Source organism: Sphaeramia orbicularis, chromosome 21, assembly GCF_902148855.1.
Source record: "Sphaeramia orbicularis chromosome 21, fSphaOr1.1, whole genome shotgun sequence".
Lineage (NCBI taxonomy): Eukaryota > Metazoa > Chordata > Actinopteri > Kurtiformes > Apogonidae > Sphaeramia > Sphaeramia orbicularis.
In genome coordinates this window covers 33,781,390-33,797,052 of record NC_043977.1, presented here as the reverse complement: position 1 = coordinate 33,797,052, position 15,663 = coordinate 33,781,390, and the positions used below count along the sequence as shown (strand labels likewise).

Genomic DNA, 15,663 nt, shown 5'->3' with positions numbered 1-15,663 from the left:
TGCTAGTCTTATAATTTTCATTTGTTTATAATATGCTAATTGTAGTTGGTGGCCAGAATTTTATAGATCATGCAAAAATGAACAACTTTTGAATTCTAATCTTATTTAAATTGTGAAAAATAATCTGAAGTTTTTTAAAACGAAGTGCAAAGTGTTTATAAAAGGTGCACCTGGATACCAGAGGGTTAATGTTTTATTGTCTTTGTTTGTATTGTTATGAAGTGGATGCTATATGTAAATTTCCTGTCCCTAACTGAAAATAAGACAACTAGCTCAACTATTTTACAGAAATGTCTGTTAGTGTGCACTGTTTCTGTAACTTTACTGTTTGAAAAAAGTAAAGAAAGTGATCCTCCTTATCCAAGGTCACAACCACCTACAATGAAAAACTAAGAGTATTCTACAAATCATTTTATTGCAGAAATTACAAAGTACGGAATTTGGAAAATATAAAATGTCAATGAATGAAGAATTATGGTGTGTCTGTTAATCAGTTAGATTGAAATCGCTAGATGATTCCCATTGTTTGATTCACATCAGATGCTGCTACTACTTAATGGACTTCATGTGCCTTTTGTCAAAACCATCCACAGCTCGCTAACAAAGCTTCAGTTACATCCTTCAATAGCTCTGAATGGGACACAGACTGTACATTTGAGGTGAGTGAAGCATTCCTCCCACAACCAGGTGACTAAAACTGACACCGAATACTGACTTTTGCATGTGTTACAACCTTTACAGTATCTCAGCCTGCAGCGACACCCATAAATACTCATCTGTGTGTTTGACCCTTCACTCATAATCAAGGAAAAACTAGTCAGTAAATGAACTGGGACAAAAAAAAAAAAAAAAAAATCACAAATTTAAACAATCTAGTACATGAGCAGGATAGCAAGTACATGTTATATGTAGGTATATACATGTGCATTTCTTTGGGATCAACCATCAGAAACATTTGGTTCACATAAAGTGAGTAAAACACAGTTGTTACACACGTTTGAACAGAGCAAAAGTAAAGAAATGGTGATTTTTAACTATTGGCTTTTGTGCATTTTGTCGGGATTATTTAAACATGGGCGACAACACATGTGCAGGTATTACAAATAACTCAAATGCATCCATCTACTACATACACTCACACATAGCTTTGAATACACACCTACATAAACATAAGGACACACACACACCTGCCAATAACATCTCAGTGCTGCTTTCTATGTTAATAAGGGTCTGTCTGTCAGAAGTTGAAACACTGTAGATGGATCTATGAAATCCCAGATACACTCAAGTCTAAAATATTCTCAGAAATCTTATAAATAAAGAGGACTTAATAACACACAAAGTAATTCAATAATAACCTGAGGAGAGTATGTTGAACTATGTTGGAAAGGAATGCATTATATTTACAACAGAGTGATTTTTATATAACTGTGGCATCAACATATGGTGATTTAGCAAATGACAAGCATCTGTAACCAGTGGTAAGTCCCATCCATAAACAAGTTAAAAAGTGTGAAAATCTATAATGATAAGTAGCTATATCTCTGAATGTCGTGGCACTGGTAAGGAAGGCAAATAACTCATGGTATAAGGCAATTAGGTAAGATTCAATAGCACCTGACTTACACAAACAACCCTTTGAAAATGAACACCAGTTTACCGGTTTAGGGGGTGTGTATTCAGTGCAGTGGTAAACTGGGCGTCATTCTTTAGAGACACGTTGTGATCGTGTTAGTTATGTGTTCTGCAAAAGGCCACTTGGTCTCTATGTTCTGGTTTGTAAAGTTCAATCTCCGGCTCTTCTGCAACCCATGTTTCTGTCCCTCTCCTCTCACGCATGCAGGGAAATAGCACCATCCTTTGGAAACAGGAAGTAAAGACAAGTTGAGGATTTCAGCGGACACGGAGTTGCTTTGCGGCTTCAGAACGAGGACTCGGATGTTGAGGTTTATGTCCTCTTCATGCACACTTGACAGCGGCTTATGTGTGTACGGAGATTTCCGGCCTTTAGCGTTGTTGGGACCGGTTTCCTGGAAAGAGATATGAAAATTAGAGCATTTATTATTAGAGGTATAATGTAGGTGTAGAAAAATGAAAAGGGGGAGGAAAAGAGGGAGACAGTGAATAAAGCACGAGGTTATTATAAGACTGATACTAAAACTAAAAAAATAGGACCAATGGCCTTGTAGCTTACTGGCCAAATTAAAAGCTTTGGGAAATGTATCCAGATGCCATTTATTATCACCCAGTTCTGTGTATTTATTATATTACAGAAATAGCCCATTGGTCATATTCCAATCAGATCTGTAAAAAAATTCAAATTCCAACTTGATATCATTGATACTTATTTATTGTATCAGTCCGCTTCCTATCTGTTATAATGGGAAAATTTTTCAAAGTCACACCAAATCCAGAATCAGATCTGGATGGAAATAATTGCAATACCTTGTGCTGACATGATCATAAAGAAGCTGTATACCAAGTTTGAAGTCAATCAGAACTGTAGTTTGGGAGAAACAGACAATTGAAATTTTTCCCCATAAGAGCCCATGTTAAATTGTCCATAAGTTCCTGGATCCAGAAGAAGATCCTGATCAGCATGTGGCCATTATGTTTTGGTCATCTCCCCATCAGGGCTGGACTGTAGAAATTTACACTTGATATCATTTATATTTACTGAGTTATTGCATCAATCCACTTCCTATCTCTTATAATGGGGAAATTTTTCAAAGTCGCACCAAATCCAGAATCAGATCCGAATCCAAATAATTTCACTAACTTTTGTTGACATCATTATAAAGAAGCTGTATACCAAGTTGGAAGTCAATCGGAATTGTAGTTTCAGAGAAGAAGATGATTGAAATTTTTGTAACAGACGACGACGACGACGGACGATGCATGACGACAATAGCTTACAGCTTATCAGCCGGTAAGCTAATAACTAGTAATGAAAAATATTTTCAATTTAGAAAATTAAAGCCTCAAGCCAATATTTTGTCGTCTTAAAATCCAGCATACAGCTCTCATTATGAACCAGTTGGATTTTAATTTGTGCTATACGTACTTTAGCTGTTTGTTGCTATGTCACAGAGTTAATAGTATGTGGCATAAAGACAAGTTCTATATCACTGTATGGATTTTATTATTTTGTCCAAAGATTATTTTGCCATTGATAACAAAGCCTGCTGCCCTTTGCACCTGCACTTTATATACCTTTTAGCCCATTTCAATGACAGTTCAGTAGTTTTACTCTTGTGTGCAGGTCTTTTTGTGTGAACTGCCATTAAACTGTATATAAAGATGGACGCTGTGAGAGCACTTCATTTTCAATGCCAAAACATCTCAGACTCCCCCTGGTGGCTGGTTGTGGTACAGATCATTAAACCCAGCCCCCTTCATCAGATTCAATGAGCCAAACTAAGACCTAACAGTATGCCTTTTTTTTTTAGCTTCCTTTTATTAATTGGGAGAAAACAACATGATGTAAATCTTTTGTGTAGTCTAACCATTAGGTGAAACCAATTAGTCTTTTTGCTTAAGAAGGTTATAACTAACTTCTGTTATAACAAGAAGCACCAGAGTCGCAGTAAGTGCCACAACAAGAGCTCTTCGGATTCTCTCCATGCAAAGAGAAGGAGCACAAGTGCTTCCTTTAGTCTAGGATACACTGGCCTGTTCTTTACCAAAGGAGAGCGCAGAATGCCGCTCACAAAAACAATCAACATGACAGACATTTTTATCTCGTGGCACAACTGTCTAACATCATGTGTTTTTAATCACTAAACACCTGTTTGTCCAAACTGTGAAGTTAATGAAGCAGAACCTGGGCTTAGTTTGGATGAGTTAGATCTTCACAGCTTGTATGTCATAGATTCATTTCCAGCTCCTTTAGTCACAGATGTTTTGATAAAACTAAAGTCTAACAGTGAACTGAAAACACATTCTTCAGGAAGACAAATGCAGCTACATGAGGCTGAAGGAGGAGTATCTGTGGCTTAGAATGCTATCATAAAAGTAGGCTGATGATGTTTAACCCATAAAGACCCAAACAGCCACTGGCCATCAAAACTATCTACTGATCTAAAATGTTTGATACCTGTTGATCCACTAATCATATGAATCCATGTAAATAATTGGTGTAAAATGCAATTTATCTTCTTTTCATGGTCATCAGATATGACCCATTTGGACATTCAGAGGCTCTATAGTGAACATGGAAACACCGCCATCTTCTACAGCATTGATTCACCAGTAAAACCCATGGAGTTTGATAAATGACAGTGGATGGAAACACTTGGTTTATGTTCAGTTAATGATATATTATGCTGAAAAAGTTACTTTTTCTTCAGTTTTCTCTGTTTTTGATATAATAACCCTTACCTTTAACCTGAGTTTTAATGAACATCTGCATGATCAGTGAATTAAAAACAGAAAAATGCCTAGTTTATACTGCAAAAATGCAATATAGAAATGATAATATTACAATAAATGGTGATAAATCACTTAAGAAAAGTTAAATAGAATGGAAAAATTCATCTGGGAACTGACACAAAAGTAGCACTGGGTCTGTATAGGTTAATTCACTAAATAAACTTAAGAATGAGTACACGTAGTCTAGTAGATTTATAGACATCATTTATAGCTTTATGCTTGTTTTGCATAGATATACTCTTTTGATTACACTGATTCAGGGTTTATATTGGCTGATATTGAGACTGACTATCAGTGTAGCTTTAGCCTTTATTTAGGCCTATTTCTGTTCCAGTCTTGACAATGAAATCATATTTTTAATGTGTTGGCCATGTTTGTGTCCTGCATTTAACAGCACTGTAAAAACATACTGGGGAAGTATCCAAGATGCATTTTTTGTAGTTCATCTTCAGAACATTGTAGTTTCACCACAGCTGACCTATGTAACACCTGTCTAGTGTAACTGTGCTGGCAGATCTTTTAGAGACATCTTTTATGGATGAATACAGACTGATTGTTGATTAAACAGATGTGCAAAGGAGTTTCACATCGTGGTGAGTAATTTCTATCGATATGAACAGATGTTTTTCTTTTGTTTAACACAGTTCATATAATTTTGAGTGTTTCAGAGACATCTGTTAACTGTCATGAAAAAAATGTGTGATAAATGTATAAAAATATGTGAAACCAATGTAAAGGTGTTAATTCATGTGCAAAGGAAGACCTGTGGTAATGATGACAGTCAAGAATTTTCATAAACCAGGCTAGTTGTTGAGAGAAAAAGAGATCACATTGTAAGATTTTTGATTGCACGTTTAACTTACGTAAACATCTCGTGGTCTTCGATGGTTGCAAGCCAGAAACTGTAGGAGTTAGCATAGTAATTGCAGGTTCCACGGCCGTGACACTCAATGAACGGAGCGCTACGGAACTCCTCCAGACAAGAGCCAGGAGAGGCCAGAGCCTGGCCTGAGCCCTCAGCACCAGCACTGGTGTGCTACACACAAACACACAATGACAGGATAAGACAAGCAGTTACAGCCATAACACTTTGAATGACACTATGAAGGACTCTGCTGTAACATCTGAAGTGTAACAAGGACTGAGCACAGACTGGTTACTTGATCTTGTTCTACGTACCATTACAAAGGAGTAACCGATCCACAGTGAGTCCCAGCCATGAGGGCACGGTGGAATCATGATTGTCTGACTGTGAACTGCTATCACCATGGCCGGAGCTTCACACACGACACATCTGTACACAAGCACAAACCAATGCATGAGTGTCAAAGCACTGCAAAAATGCACCAAAGTATCGAAATGTGTCAGGTATAAAACTACACAGCTTAAATTATTACACTGAGCTTATATCACACCCTATACACAAAATGTGAAGAATGAAATGGAAAATGGAGTGAAATGAAATGGAATGAAAGGAAAAATCAAGTTTGTGCTGGCTTGGCTGTGGGGTAGAAAGCACATAATGCGTATGCTGTGGCAATGCCCAGCTGTGAAGTTATTTTGGAGCGCTATTGTTGAAAAATGAACTTTTCTGTTTGATGTGCAGATATCTGCATGCCCAGTGGAATACCTACTGGGAATAAGAAGTCAAAATGTAAAATCAAATATAATGGACAAAATACTATCACTGGGATTCCTAAAGCAAAGCACGTTATAGTGATAAACTGGAAGGAACGCAAACACAACTGTTTTAGAATAGACTATTGGTACAGAGACTTTCTGGACCTCCTTTCTATGGAACAGGCCTCACTTTTTTTGAATGAATTTAAACGCCAGGGCCATGGGCCACTGTCAAATTTTGTTTGCTTAAAAAAATATTAATTTGATGGTTCTGTACTTTTTTGTCTAAACTGTATGAATGTAAGCTCTGTAACCCCACCCCCATCCCAGCCTTGTCTGTGTATGTATGTGTATTATTATTATGTTTGTCAGAAATTATTAATAAAAAAACAAAAAAACAAAAAAAAAGCATTGCAAACACATGAAACACAGCAGTAAGAGTACAGCTCACACACCTGCTGATGAAAGGTTTGATGCTTTCACCAGTGATTGGTGCCATGCTCATGGGCATGGGCTCAGGGGAGGTGAGCCAGTAGGAGTAGTCATTACGAGAGGCAAAGTTGCAGACGTTGTTGATGTTACAGAACAGGAACGGCATAGGGCTGAACTTTCGTAGACAGCTACCCGCCGTACCTAAGACAAAAAAAAAATAACACGACATGCTTTCATTCTTTCTCACTTCCTTCACTCACTCTTTTTTTGTTTCATTTCATCATATTTCTTACCTAAGTCTTGTCCATGAGAGCGTTCATTGCCTTGTACATAGAGCAAAGAATAGCCATCGTATATGGGTGATGTTCCCTCAGGACAATATGGAAGATCCACTGATTGACTGTGTCGAGTGACCAGGAAACCATGATCCATTGAAGAGGGGCCTGGTGGACCCACCTGACCTGGAACACCATCAGGTCCTGGTGGTCCAGGGTGTCCTCTAGGTCCTAAAGATATGGAGTAATGTGTTATGTATAAAAAGGATAGAATAGCAAAACAAGGGTCTGAACCACAGCTTTCATCCCTGTGAACCTCTGACCTTGTGGTCCAGGAAGGCCAGGCTCTCCTTTGGCTCCAGGCTGACCGTTGTAGCCAGGGAGGCCATCTTCACCTTTTGGCCCAGACAGACCAGTCACACCTGACAGAAAGCAACAAAAAGATGGAATAAATAGAAAAAAAGAGGAATGAGAAGAAGGGAGTGAGAGAAAGCAATATGATTTTTTGGTTTACATAAGACAAAATTAGTGCTTTTTTTTATTTAGTGACACTACATAAGGAGCAGATGACAGGAAAAGAAGTAGACAGTGAATATAGCACAGGGGTATTATAGATGAGGACTAATACTTGAACTAGGAGTAAAAATATATTCTGGAATAAACACAAATTAAAAACCTATATAAACAAAACAAAAACACCAGAGAATTTCGGAAAAATCTGCGTCAAGTTTTTTCCCTCAGTGTTTTTCTGTTTTGCTTGAACATATTTATCAGATGAAAATGTTAGAGCTTCAAACCAATACTTCGTTTTATAATAAAAAAACAGCTCTCAATATGGACCAGTTGGATCTTAATTTGTGCTATATTCACCTATGCTGTTTGTAACTATTTTACATAATTAATAGTATGTACCATAAAGACAAGTTCTATATCACTGCATGGATTCTATTATTAGGGAGATTAAACAGTAAATAAGGCACAAGGGTATTATAGACTAAGACTGGTACTAAAACTATATTGTGGAATAAACACAAAGAAAACAAAAACATAAACAAAAGCGCTAGAGAATATAGGTAAAATTTGTGTCATGTTCTTTTCTTTCAGTTTTAATAGCTTGTAGTGCCCATTTTCTATTTACGCTACACACTATAACATAAATACAAAATAGTTTGTAAATCAAACTGGATGTCTTACATACTTTCATTCTACAATTTCAAGTTTAAGTAAGTCATATTATCCTCATAATAGTCAAAAAATTTGCACTAATAGTAAAACTAAATAAAAATTAACCTAAAATAATCAATTCTTCCAAGTAAAAAGAAATCTACACATGTACTTGGAAAGCTAACTTAAAAATAACTGTAATAAATAACAAATGAAATGGCTGAACAATAATAAAGATGAATGGAAATTGAAATACTTTAACAGCTGTCCTGGCCAAACTCAAACAGCAGATATCAGGGCTCATACAGATGGTACTTTACCCTGCAGTCCTTTAGCTCCAGGGAACCCATATGGACCTTGTGGTCCAGGAAAGCCTTGTGGTCCAGGTGCACCAATTTCTCCTTTGATCAAGGTGAAGGGTCCAGGGGGACCAGGGGGGCCTTGATTACCTGGAATAAAAAAGTATATATGTATTTCAACCTGAATTTATTGAAGCCAAGTAAAAGTAGAGTAGACATAAAGCTCTTCCGTCTTTTATCACCCTTATCTCCTGGGAATCCTCTGTCTCCAACTTCTCCTTTGTATCCAAAGTCTCCAACAACACCCTTTTCACCTGAAAGAGGAATTCATGTATGTGTCAAATATTTGAGAAATCATAGCTTATATATATTTTATTTACCCATGCCACCTTCTACTCATGGGAGACATACTGGTTCCTTTTCACAGATCTATGATAGTTACCTCTGAAGCCGGGGACACCCTGTATTCCGGTCTCTCCTTTCTGTCCATCGATACCTGGGAGTCCAGGTTGTCCCTGTAACACAAAATTACACACTGTCATATAAAAGCTTTGAATCTGAATGTATTTACTTGCAATGGTGGAAAGAACAGCATGAATCACAAAGTGCATAGTTAATGTATTTCATGTACAGTTACAACTATGAAAACTCAAAAGTCATGGAAACAGTCTTGTGACATACTCGAAGGCCAGATACTCCAGGGTCTCCCTTCTGCCCTGCCTCTCCCTGAAAACCTGGGCGACCCTGGTCTCCTTTATCTCCCTTTTGTCCATCTCTTCCTGGAACACCAGCAAGTCCTGGTACTCCTGGTGATCCTGTTTATACAAGACAAGAAGAAGGTCAGGGCATTTTTGAAGACAGCACAACATTTGGATTCCTTTTCATTTGTGACTGTAGCGTTATCTGAATTACATTTTTTCTACAATTCTTCATTCATGTCTTTGTTTATGTCGTACCTGGTTCTCCAGGTTTTCCAGGGTCTCCCCGCTCTCCCTTAGGGCCCTCAAGAGAGACTCCTGGATACCCCCTTTCTCCTGGTTGACCATGGGGACCGACTGGGCCTGGAAATCCCTTCTCACCTTTGATACCAGGCATACCTGAAGCTCCTGGAGTGCCAGGGAATCCAGGACTTCCTTTGTCTCCTGAAGGGTGGAAGAGGTCCCATCATGAGACACTGGTTAGTTCCACTTATACAATACTGGTTATGTGGGAATCAACACTGGAGGATTTCTTACCTTTGCTGCCAATCACACCAGGTGGTCCAGGGAAACCTAGACCAGGCAAACCTGCAGAGAAGGACATGTATTTAATTATATCATAATTTAAAGCGTTTGCAAAGGATTATCACAGCAGGGATGGTAACAGAACCAACACAAGATAAACTACAGGTGAAAAAGGGCAGTTTGCCTTCTCTTTATGAGACATGAGCTCCCTCTAAAACACCCGTTTAGCAAACTATATTTTGGGAACCTCTGCAATACTTACAATATATATCATCATGAACCATGTGGAAGGTTGCTATTTATGGAGGTTGTTAATGATGTACGATTCAAACATGAGGTGGATTCATCATTAATTTATTGTGAATTAGCCACTTATTCTCTCTATTCTGTTATTTTTAACCACATTTTCAAATCAGAAATTAAAGAAACTGAGAATACAATGATGTTGATCATATTCGCTATCAGCAGTACAATTCAGTACAAGTATTTCACTCAGAAACTCATGTTACAATGTTTTATTTTTTAGCACCAGTATATTTTGGACAGCTTGTTGTCCAGGGCAAAGCTCTTCACTCCCCATGTATATGTTTACAAGTGGCTGGTAGATGTTGTACTGACAGAGGGGGATCACTGAAGTATACAGCAGAGGTTTGAGATGACTGCCCAAACGTGTTCACGGGCATCACAAAATTGCTCAAATAAACTGGCTTTCTGTCTCTTTCCTCACTTGTTGTGCTTCAGCTGTTGACTAATTATTATTTATAAGAAGAATAGTAAGTTAAAGCTTAATCAATCCTCACTGTACCATTACGGGTAGGTCAGTCATTTTTTCTTCTTTATTACTAACCTGGATCTCCTCTTTCTCCTGAGGATCCAGGGATCCCGTCCACTCCAGCTTCTCCTTTCTCTCCAGGAGAACCTGGTGGACCCTGCAGGCCACCTTCACCTGGAGAGAAAAGGTTCACAGTATTTGTTAAAGGCAGCGTTTGTCATTCTCTTCAGGACTGTGTGTTTATTACCTCTGTAATGGAGGCTTATGTTTTCACCAATGTCTTTAGGTTTGTTTGGTGGTCATCAAGATTACAATATATCACATATGCAGAGGTGTGTTAGCTGAACAGCTGATCAAATAAAATTGTTGCTTACCAGGTCGACCATCACGACCGGGTTCACCTACAGATCCAGGCAGTCCTGGGGTACCCTTCTCACCTGGCCTACCTGACTGACCTGTATAACAAATATATGTGTACACACACCACAGCAAGAATTTAATGGAAACAATGAGAATTACAGCAAATTATAGTGCTTGCTGAAAGACAGTGTGAATGTGACAAAAGAATACTGGACCTGGATAGCCAATGTCTCCTTTTTCTCCCTTGGTTCCTTGCACACCTGGCTGGCCAGGCATACCCATTTGCCCTTTCTGACCCTTTTCTCCAGGTGATCCTGGGAATCCTGGTTGGCCTATCTGACCCTACAAGAAAAGAGCAATGCACAAATGTTCAGTATATGGAGACATGTGATAATGTGTCAAGTATTTCTAATTTTGGTCATAAATACACTCACTGACAAAAGAATGCTCTCTTTACTTTATCCTCTGTTTTTCATTGACATAATATGATAAAATGACATTTATGAGAGGATGATCACTGGTCTGGAGAAGACTCGATGCCTCATCCACGCTCTTCCCATCCTGTGTGTCCTTGAATTGGGACATTCAACCTCTTTTATCTCACAACTTACTATTTTGTTAAAACCAAACTTTTTAAAACCTTAGATTTTGTTCAAAACAACTAGTCATTATCTGATGTAATGTGCATTAACTATCTATATGTGATTATAATGAAGGAATGAGTGAAGAGTCTGCCGATTACATCAGAATCACACAGTTTGAGTGGCATTGAAATGTCTGTTATTGTAACATCTGTATGAGTCATAGTTGAAATTGTTTACAGTAAGTGGATTACCTTTTGTCCTGGAAATCCTGGGAGCCCAATACCTGGATCACCAGGAGCTCCCTTTTCTCCTTTTTCTCCATCTGTGCCTCTAAATCCCTGATGTCCTGGTGTACCCACATCACCTTTAGAACCTTGTGGACCAGATGGACCTGCAGAGAGACACACACAAACAAACACACAAAACAAGTAATTAATGAGTTTAATTGGTTTATCTTTTGGTTGCTGGAGAATATTTCCATGTAGCATTTTTTTCTGTGCAGCATTAGTGGTTTTATTTTGGGGACTTTACCTGGTAATCCCATCTCTCCAACACTGCCCTTTTGTCCAGGTGGTCCCATATAGCCAGGCTGTCCAGGAACTCCTGGGTCTCCTTTCTCACCTGAGAGCATCAGTGACATCAACAACATTTATTTTCTATTAATTTAACAAGACAACTGATTAAGTTCTAGTATTAAATGAAATTAAAATAAAACAACTGTTTTCAATCTACATATTAAATGTTTAACACATTTCTGTGTGCAGTATCACCTGGTTGTCCAGGTAAACCGGGCTCTCCATCTTTTCCTGGCAGTCCAGGGTCTCCTGGCATTCCACGGTAACCCTTCTGTCCAGTGACTCCCGGGTTACCTTAACAGAATTAAAATTTTTAAATAAATATATCAACCTAATATAATATTCATTTAACATCAATCACTGTCCTTTTTAGAAAGTGTAGTGTGTCTTTTTGCAGCGGCTCTCAAAGCTCTCATTTGATTTTATAAGGTGTAATATAGTTTGTTGTTGTACCAGCCTCTCCACGGTCTCCTTTCTCTCCCTTCATGTGTTCCATGTCCACTTCACTCATGTTCCCAGGAGGTCCCTGAAGACCTGGCTCTCCCCTTTGTCCTTTAGGCCCAGTCTCTCCTATTTCTCCTCTTGGTCCAGTCAAACCGGGATCACCTAGCATGTGGAGTAGGAAAGGTTACTTTCAACACATCTTAAATATAAGGTGTGAGGCCAGTTTGAGAAAAGCTAGGAAATTGAGAATGGTTTTGACAAATAGTCTTACTCACCTCTCAGACCAGGAGTTCCACGTCCACCAGGGGATCCAGGAAACCCTGGTACCCCTGGTGTCCCCATGACACCCATCTCACCTTTTGAACCTGAAAAATATACAGATACAATGACATTAATGAACAATATATTTATGAGAAAGCTGAGGATTTTCAGTTTGAAATAGTGATATTTCTTACCTTGGTTACCAATTGACCCATCTCTTCCTGGTAAGCCTGGAGGTCCTGGCAGTCCTTTAGTACCTGGCAATCCTGGAAATCCAGGTGTTCCTTTCTCTCCCTGAAGTCCTGGCATGTCTAGACCAGGGAGACCTGGGAAACCCTTTTCTCCCTTTTCACCACTCTTGCCTGAACAATGTGCACACAAAAACATACTTTTACTAATTCTCCAACATACTGTACATTGATGATTGATGTTCAAATTTAGGAAATACAGAGTTTGCAATACAATCTTTAAATGTTTGAATGATATTTCTTGTGCTTACCATATGGACCTGGCTCTCCTGGTGGTCCTTGTGGTCCAGGAGCTCCAGGTGAACCTTTTCCAGGACTACCTGGTAAGCCTACATGTCCAGGAGGTCCAGGGGGTCCCACATCACCTAATTGTAAAGACCAGAGAAAATGTTTTTTATGTTGTGGACTAGGGCTGCACGATTTTAGCCAAAAATAAATTCCAGATTTTTTTCCTATAAGAACTCAATTTTCGATTTAGATTTTTGGGTAAAACTACAAAAGACAACAGAAGTCGGCATGTCGTTTTCGTGAGCAGCCCACAATGCAAGGCATTGCTCCCTACCTCAAATCTGTGATGGTATCACAGACTCCCCGAAAATTCCATGATGGGCCCACCGAAATGATACAAATGTAAGTCAGTGACAGGCATCAGTTATGCATGCGTGCATGCATGCATGCGTGGACCACATAAAATGAGTTATCCCCATGCGGTTATATTTAAACTGGGGGATTCGTGCATGGAGGAGACTGACCCAGGACATGCTGGAGGGATTATATCTCTGGACTGGCTTGGGAATGCTTCAGGATTCCCCCAGAGCTGGTGGATGTGGCTGGGGAGAGGGCTGTCTGGGCTCCTCTGCTGAGGCTGCTGCCCCCGTGACCCAGATCAGAAGAAGATAGTAAGGTACGGTATGGTACAGATCCGTGCATAGACAACGTAAGATGAGTGATCCTCATGCAGTTATATTTGAATTGGGGGATCTGTGTGTGGACCACGGTTTACATTAGTGTCACTACTATGGGCCCATCACCAATTTAAGGTCCATGGTCATTACATGGACGTCTGTGAAAGACCCCTCTCACAGTTAGGAGGAGGAGCCTATGATAGCCTGGAGGCGCATGTCCTGGCGACCCAAGAGAGATGAAATCGATTTGACGATTTCCCTTCTTTAAAAATCGCCCCAATTAAAAAATCCAATTTTGATTTAAAATCGATTAATTGCACAGCCCTATTGTGGACAGAGGAGCATTTTACTCAAAACAGTCTAAATGAAACCAGTCTCAGAACAAGGTTATTATCAATATCCTGCAGTACCTTTGATTCCCTGAGGTCCTGGTAGTCCTGTGCTGCCTTCTTGTCCAGGAACACCAGTAAGTCCAATGTTACCTTTCTCTCCTGGAAAACCAGTAACTCCTTGAAAGCCCTGTGAACCTTTTGGACCTGGCAGACCACGTCCTGGTTCACCCTAAAACAGAGAAATAAAATCACTTATTGTTACAACTGCAGAAGTGTTTTTATCAATTCTAATCTCCAGGTTCATCATGTCAGGTTAATGTGGCTTTGGTGACTGGATTGCTCTCTATCAACAGCTGTGGAACTCTTAACCTCCTCTTATTGTCTGAATACTTTTATTTTTTAGTTTGTTAAATGTTCAATGTCTGAAGTTTAGTGGCATCTAGCAGTGAAGTTGGAGATTACAACCAGCTGAACACCACTTTCCTTCCATGGTAGCTCCAAGAACATAGAAAATGGAGGCCTTGTCTTAAGTTAGCATTTGGTTTGGTCATTTTAGAGAACCTTGGAGGATGACCTGAGTCTTCAGAAGATATAAAAAGTATATTCTGAGGTATCGAAAATGTCCAAAAAAAAAAAAAAATCTTAGTAACACTATAATAAAATGTTGTTAGTATTTGTACGGAGCATCCTCACAACAACTTTCATTGAGTCCCTTTCAGAGGGTGAGCATACGTCTTCATCTACTGTGCATGTATGTGATCAGATTATTAACTGTTACACAGATTAAATAAATTACAAACTTTTTGCCCAGGTGGACCAGGATTTCCTGTCAAACCATCCTGTCCTGGTTTCCCTGCCTCTCCTGGCAATCCTGGAGCTCCTGGAATTCCACTGATTCCTACAAAATGGAACAAAATCTTTAACCTGATTTATTCTGTGTTGTTCAGTATTTGCATGGAACTAGTATTACATGTGGACCTTTGTTGATTTGTAATACTTGCAAAGGTCATCTGTGAACTTAATTCTGTACAATCTGCCAGGTCCTGTGATAATATTATTCCCTTGCAAATTGTAAAGTGGTATGATTTTCAAGTTTTTTTTCATTCATGCATTTATTTAGCCAAATAGTTCATGGTTGAGAACAATGAAACCTGGCTTGTAATGTTGAATTAAAGTTTTATATGTGTTTTGGGTCAGGAGCTAATGTCATGACATAGCATGGATGTTCACATAAAGAGTAAACTCTCAAGGTCTCACAGTTTTACTAGTCCCATGAAAATGAGGCATAAAGCTAAACATATAGTAAGGTGACATATTAAAGGGAAACAAACGTCAAGTCATCTCGTAAAACAGTGGTCACCATGTGCTGCCAGGAAAACTTCAGATCACCTGACAATAATTACCCCCCCCCCCCCCCAAAAGGGGAGGCAAGGGGTATTGTTTTTGGTTCAGTTTGTTTGTTTGTTTCATTGTTTCTTTGTTTGTTAACACTCTAGCAGCAAAACTTTTGGTTGAATTCATACCAAATTGGGTTTATAGATTGCCAGTGATCCAGAATAGATGTGATTATATTTTGGGAAAAGTAGGTGAAAGTTCAAATTTTTTATGAATTTTTGAAATATTTTTTCTTCTCCCAGTTGCGTATAATGGGTGAAATTTCAGATATCTATATAAACATCAATTTTGTTTCAATTTACTTCAAACTCGGCACATATATAGAGGCAATTGGTATGCTGAC

At 38.8% G+C, this 15,663-nt stretch overlaps 1 protein-coding gene across 2 annotated transcripts in view; it reads right to left on the bottom strand.

Annotated features, from left to right (window-relative positions):
• Positions 1–390: 390 nt before the first annotated feature.
• col4a1 (collagen, type IV, alpha 1) overlaps positions 391–15,663 on the bottom strand; it is a 60,182-nt gene continuing 44,909 nt past the window's right edge. The window contains exons 29-52 of one of the 2 annotated variants that reach the window (XM_030124480.1): positions 14,726–14,823; positions 14,004–14,154; positions 12,940–13,053; positions 12,635–12,802; positions 12,455–12,544; positions 12,189–12,341; positions 11,931–12,029; positions 11,692–11,781; positions 11,412–11,551; positions 10,792–10,918; positions 10,591–10,671; positions 10,292–10,390; positions 9,457–9,507; positions 9,178–9,363; positions 8,903–9,036; positions 8,664–8,736; positions 8,464–8,535; positions 8,243–8,371; positions 7,082–7,180; positions 6,777–6,989; positions 6,507–6,684; positions 5,611–5,725; positions 5,295–5,467; positions 391–2,030 (exon numbers count right to left, since the gene is read on the bottom strand). In XM_030124480.1, the coding sequence (XP_029980340.1) occupies positions 1,949–2,030; positions 5,295–5,467; positions 5,611–5,725; positions 6,507–6,684; positions 6,777–6,989; positions 7,082–7,180; positions 8,243–8,371; positions 8,464–8,535; positions 8,664–8,736; positions 8,903–9,036; positions 9,178–9,363; positions 9,457–9,507; positions 10,292–10,390; positions 10,591–10,671; positions 10,792–10,918; positions 11,412–11,551; positions 11,692–11,781; positions 11,931–12,029; positions 12,189–12,341; positions 12,455–12,544; positions 12,635–12,802; positions 12,940–13,053; positions 14,004–14,154; positions 14,726–14,823 (2,915 nt within the window). In that variant the 3' untranslated portion in view covers positions 391–1,948. The remainder of the gene's footprint in view (positions 2,031–5,294; positions 5,468–5,610; positions 5,726–6,506; positions 6,685–6,776; positions 6,990–7,081; positions 7,181–8,242; positions 8,372–8,463; positions 8,536–8,663; positions 8,737–8,902; positions 9,037–9,177; positions 9,364–9,456; positions 9,508–10,291; positions 10,391–10,590; positions 10,672–10,791; positions 10,919–11,411; positions 11,552–11,691; positions 11,782–11,930; positions 12,030–12,188; positions 12,342–12,454; positions 12,545–12,634; positions 12,803–12,939; positions 13,054–14,003; positions 14,155–14,725; positions 14,824–15,663) is intronic. The other variant, XM_030124481.1, reaches the window with a different exon arrangement.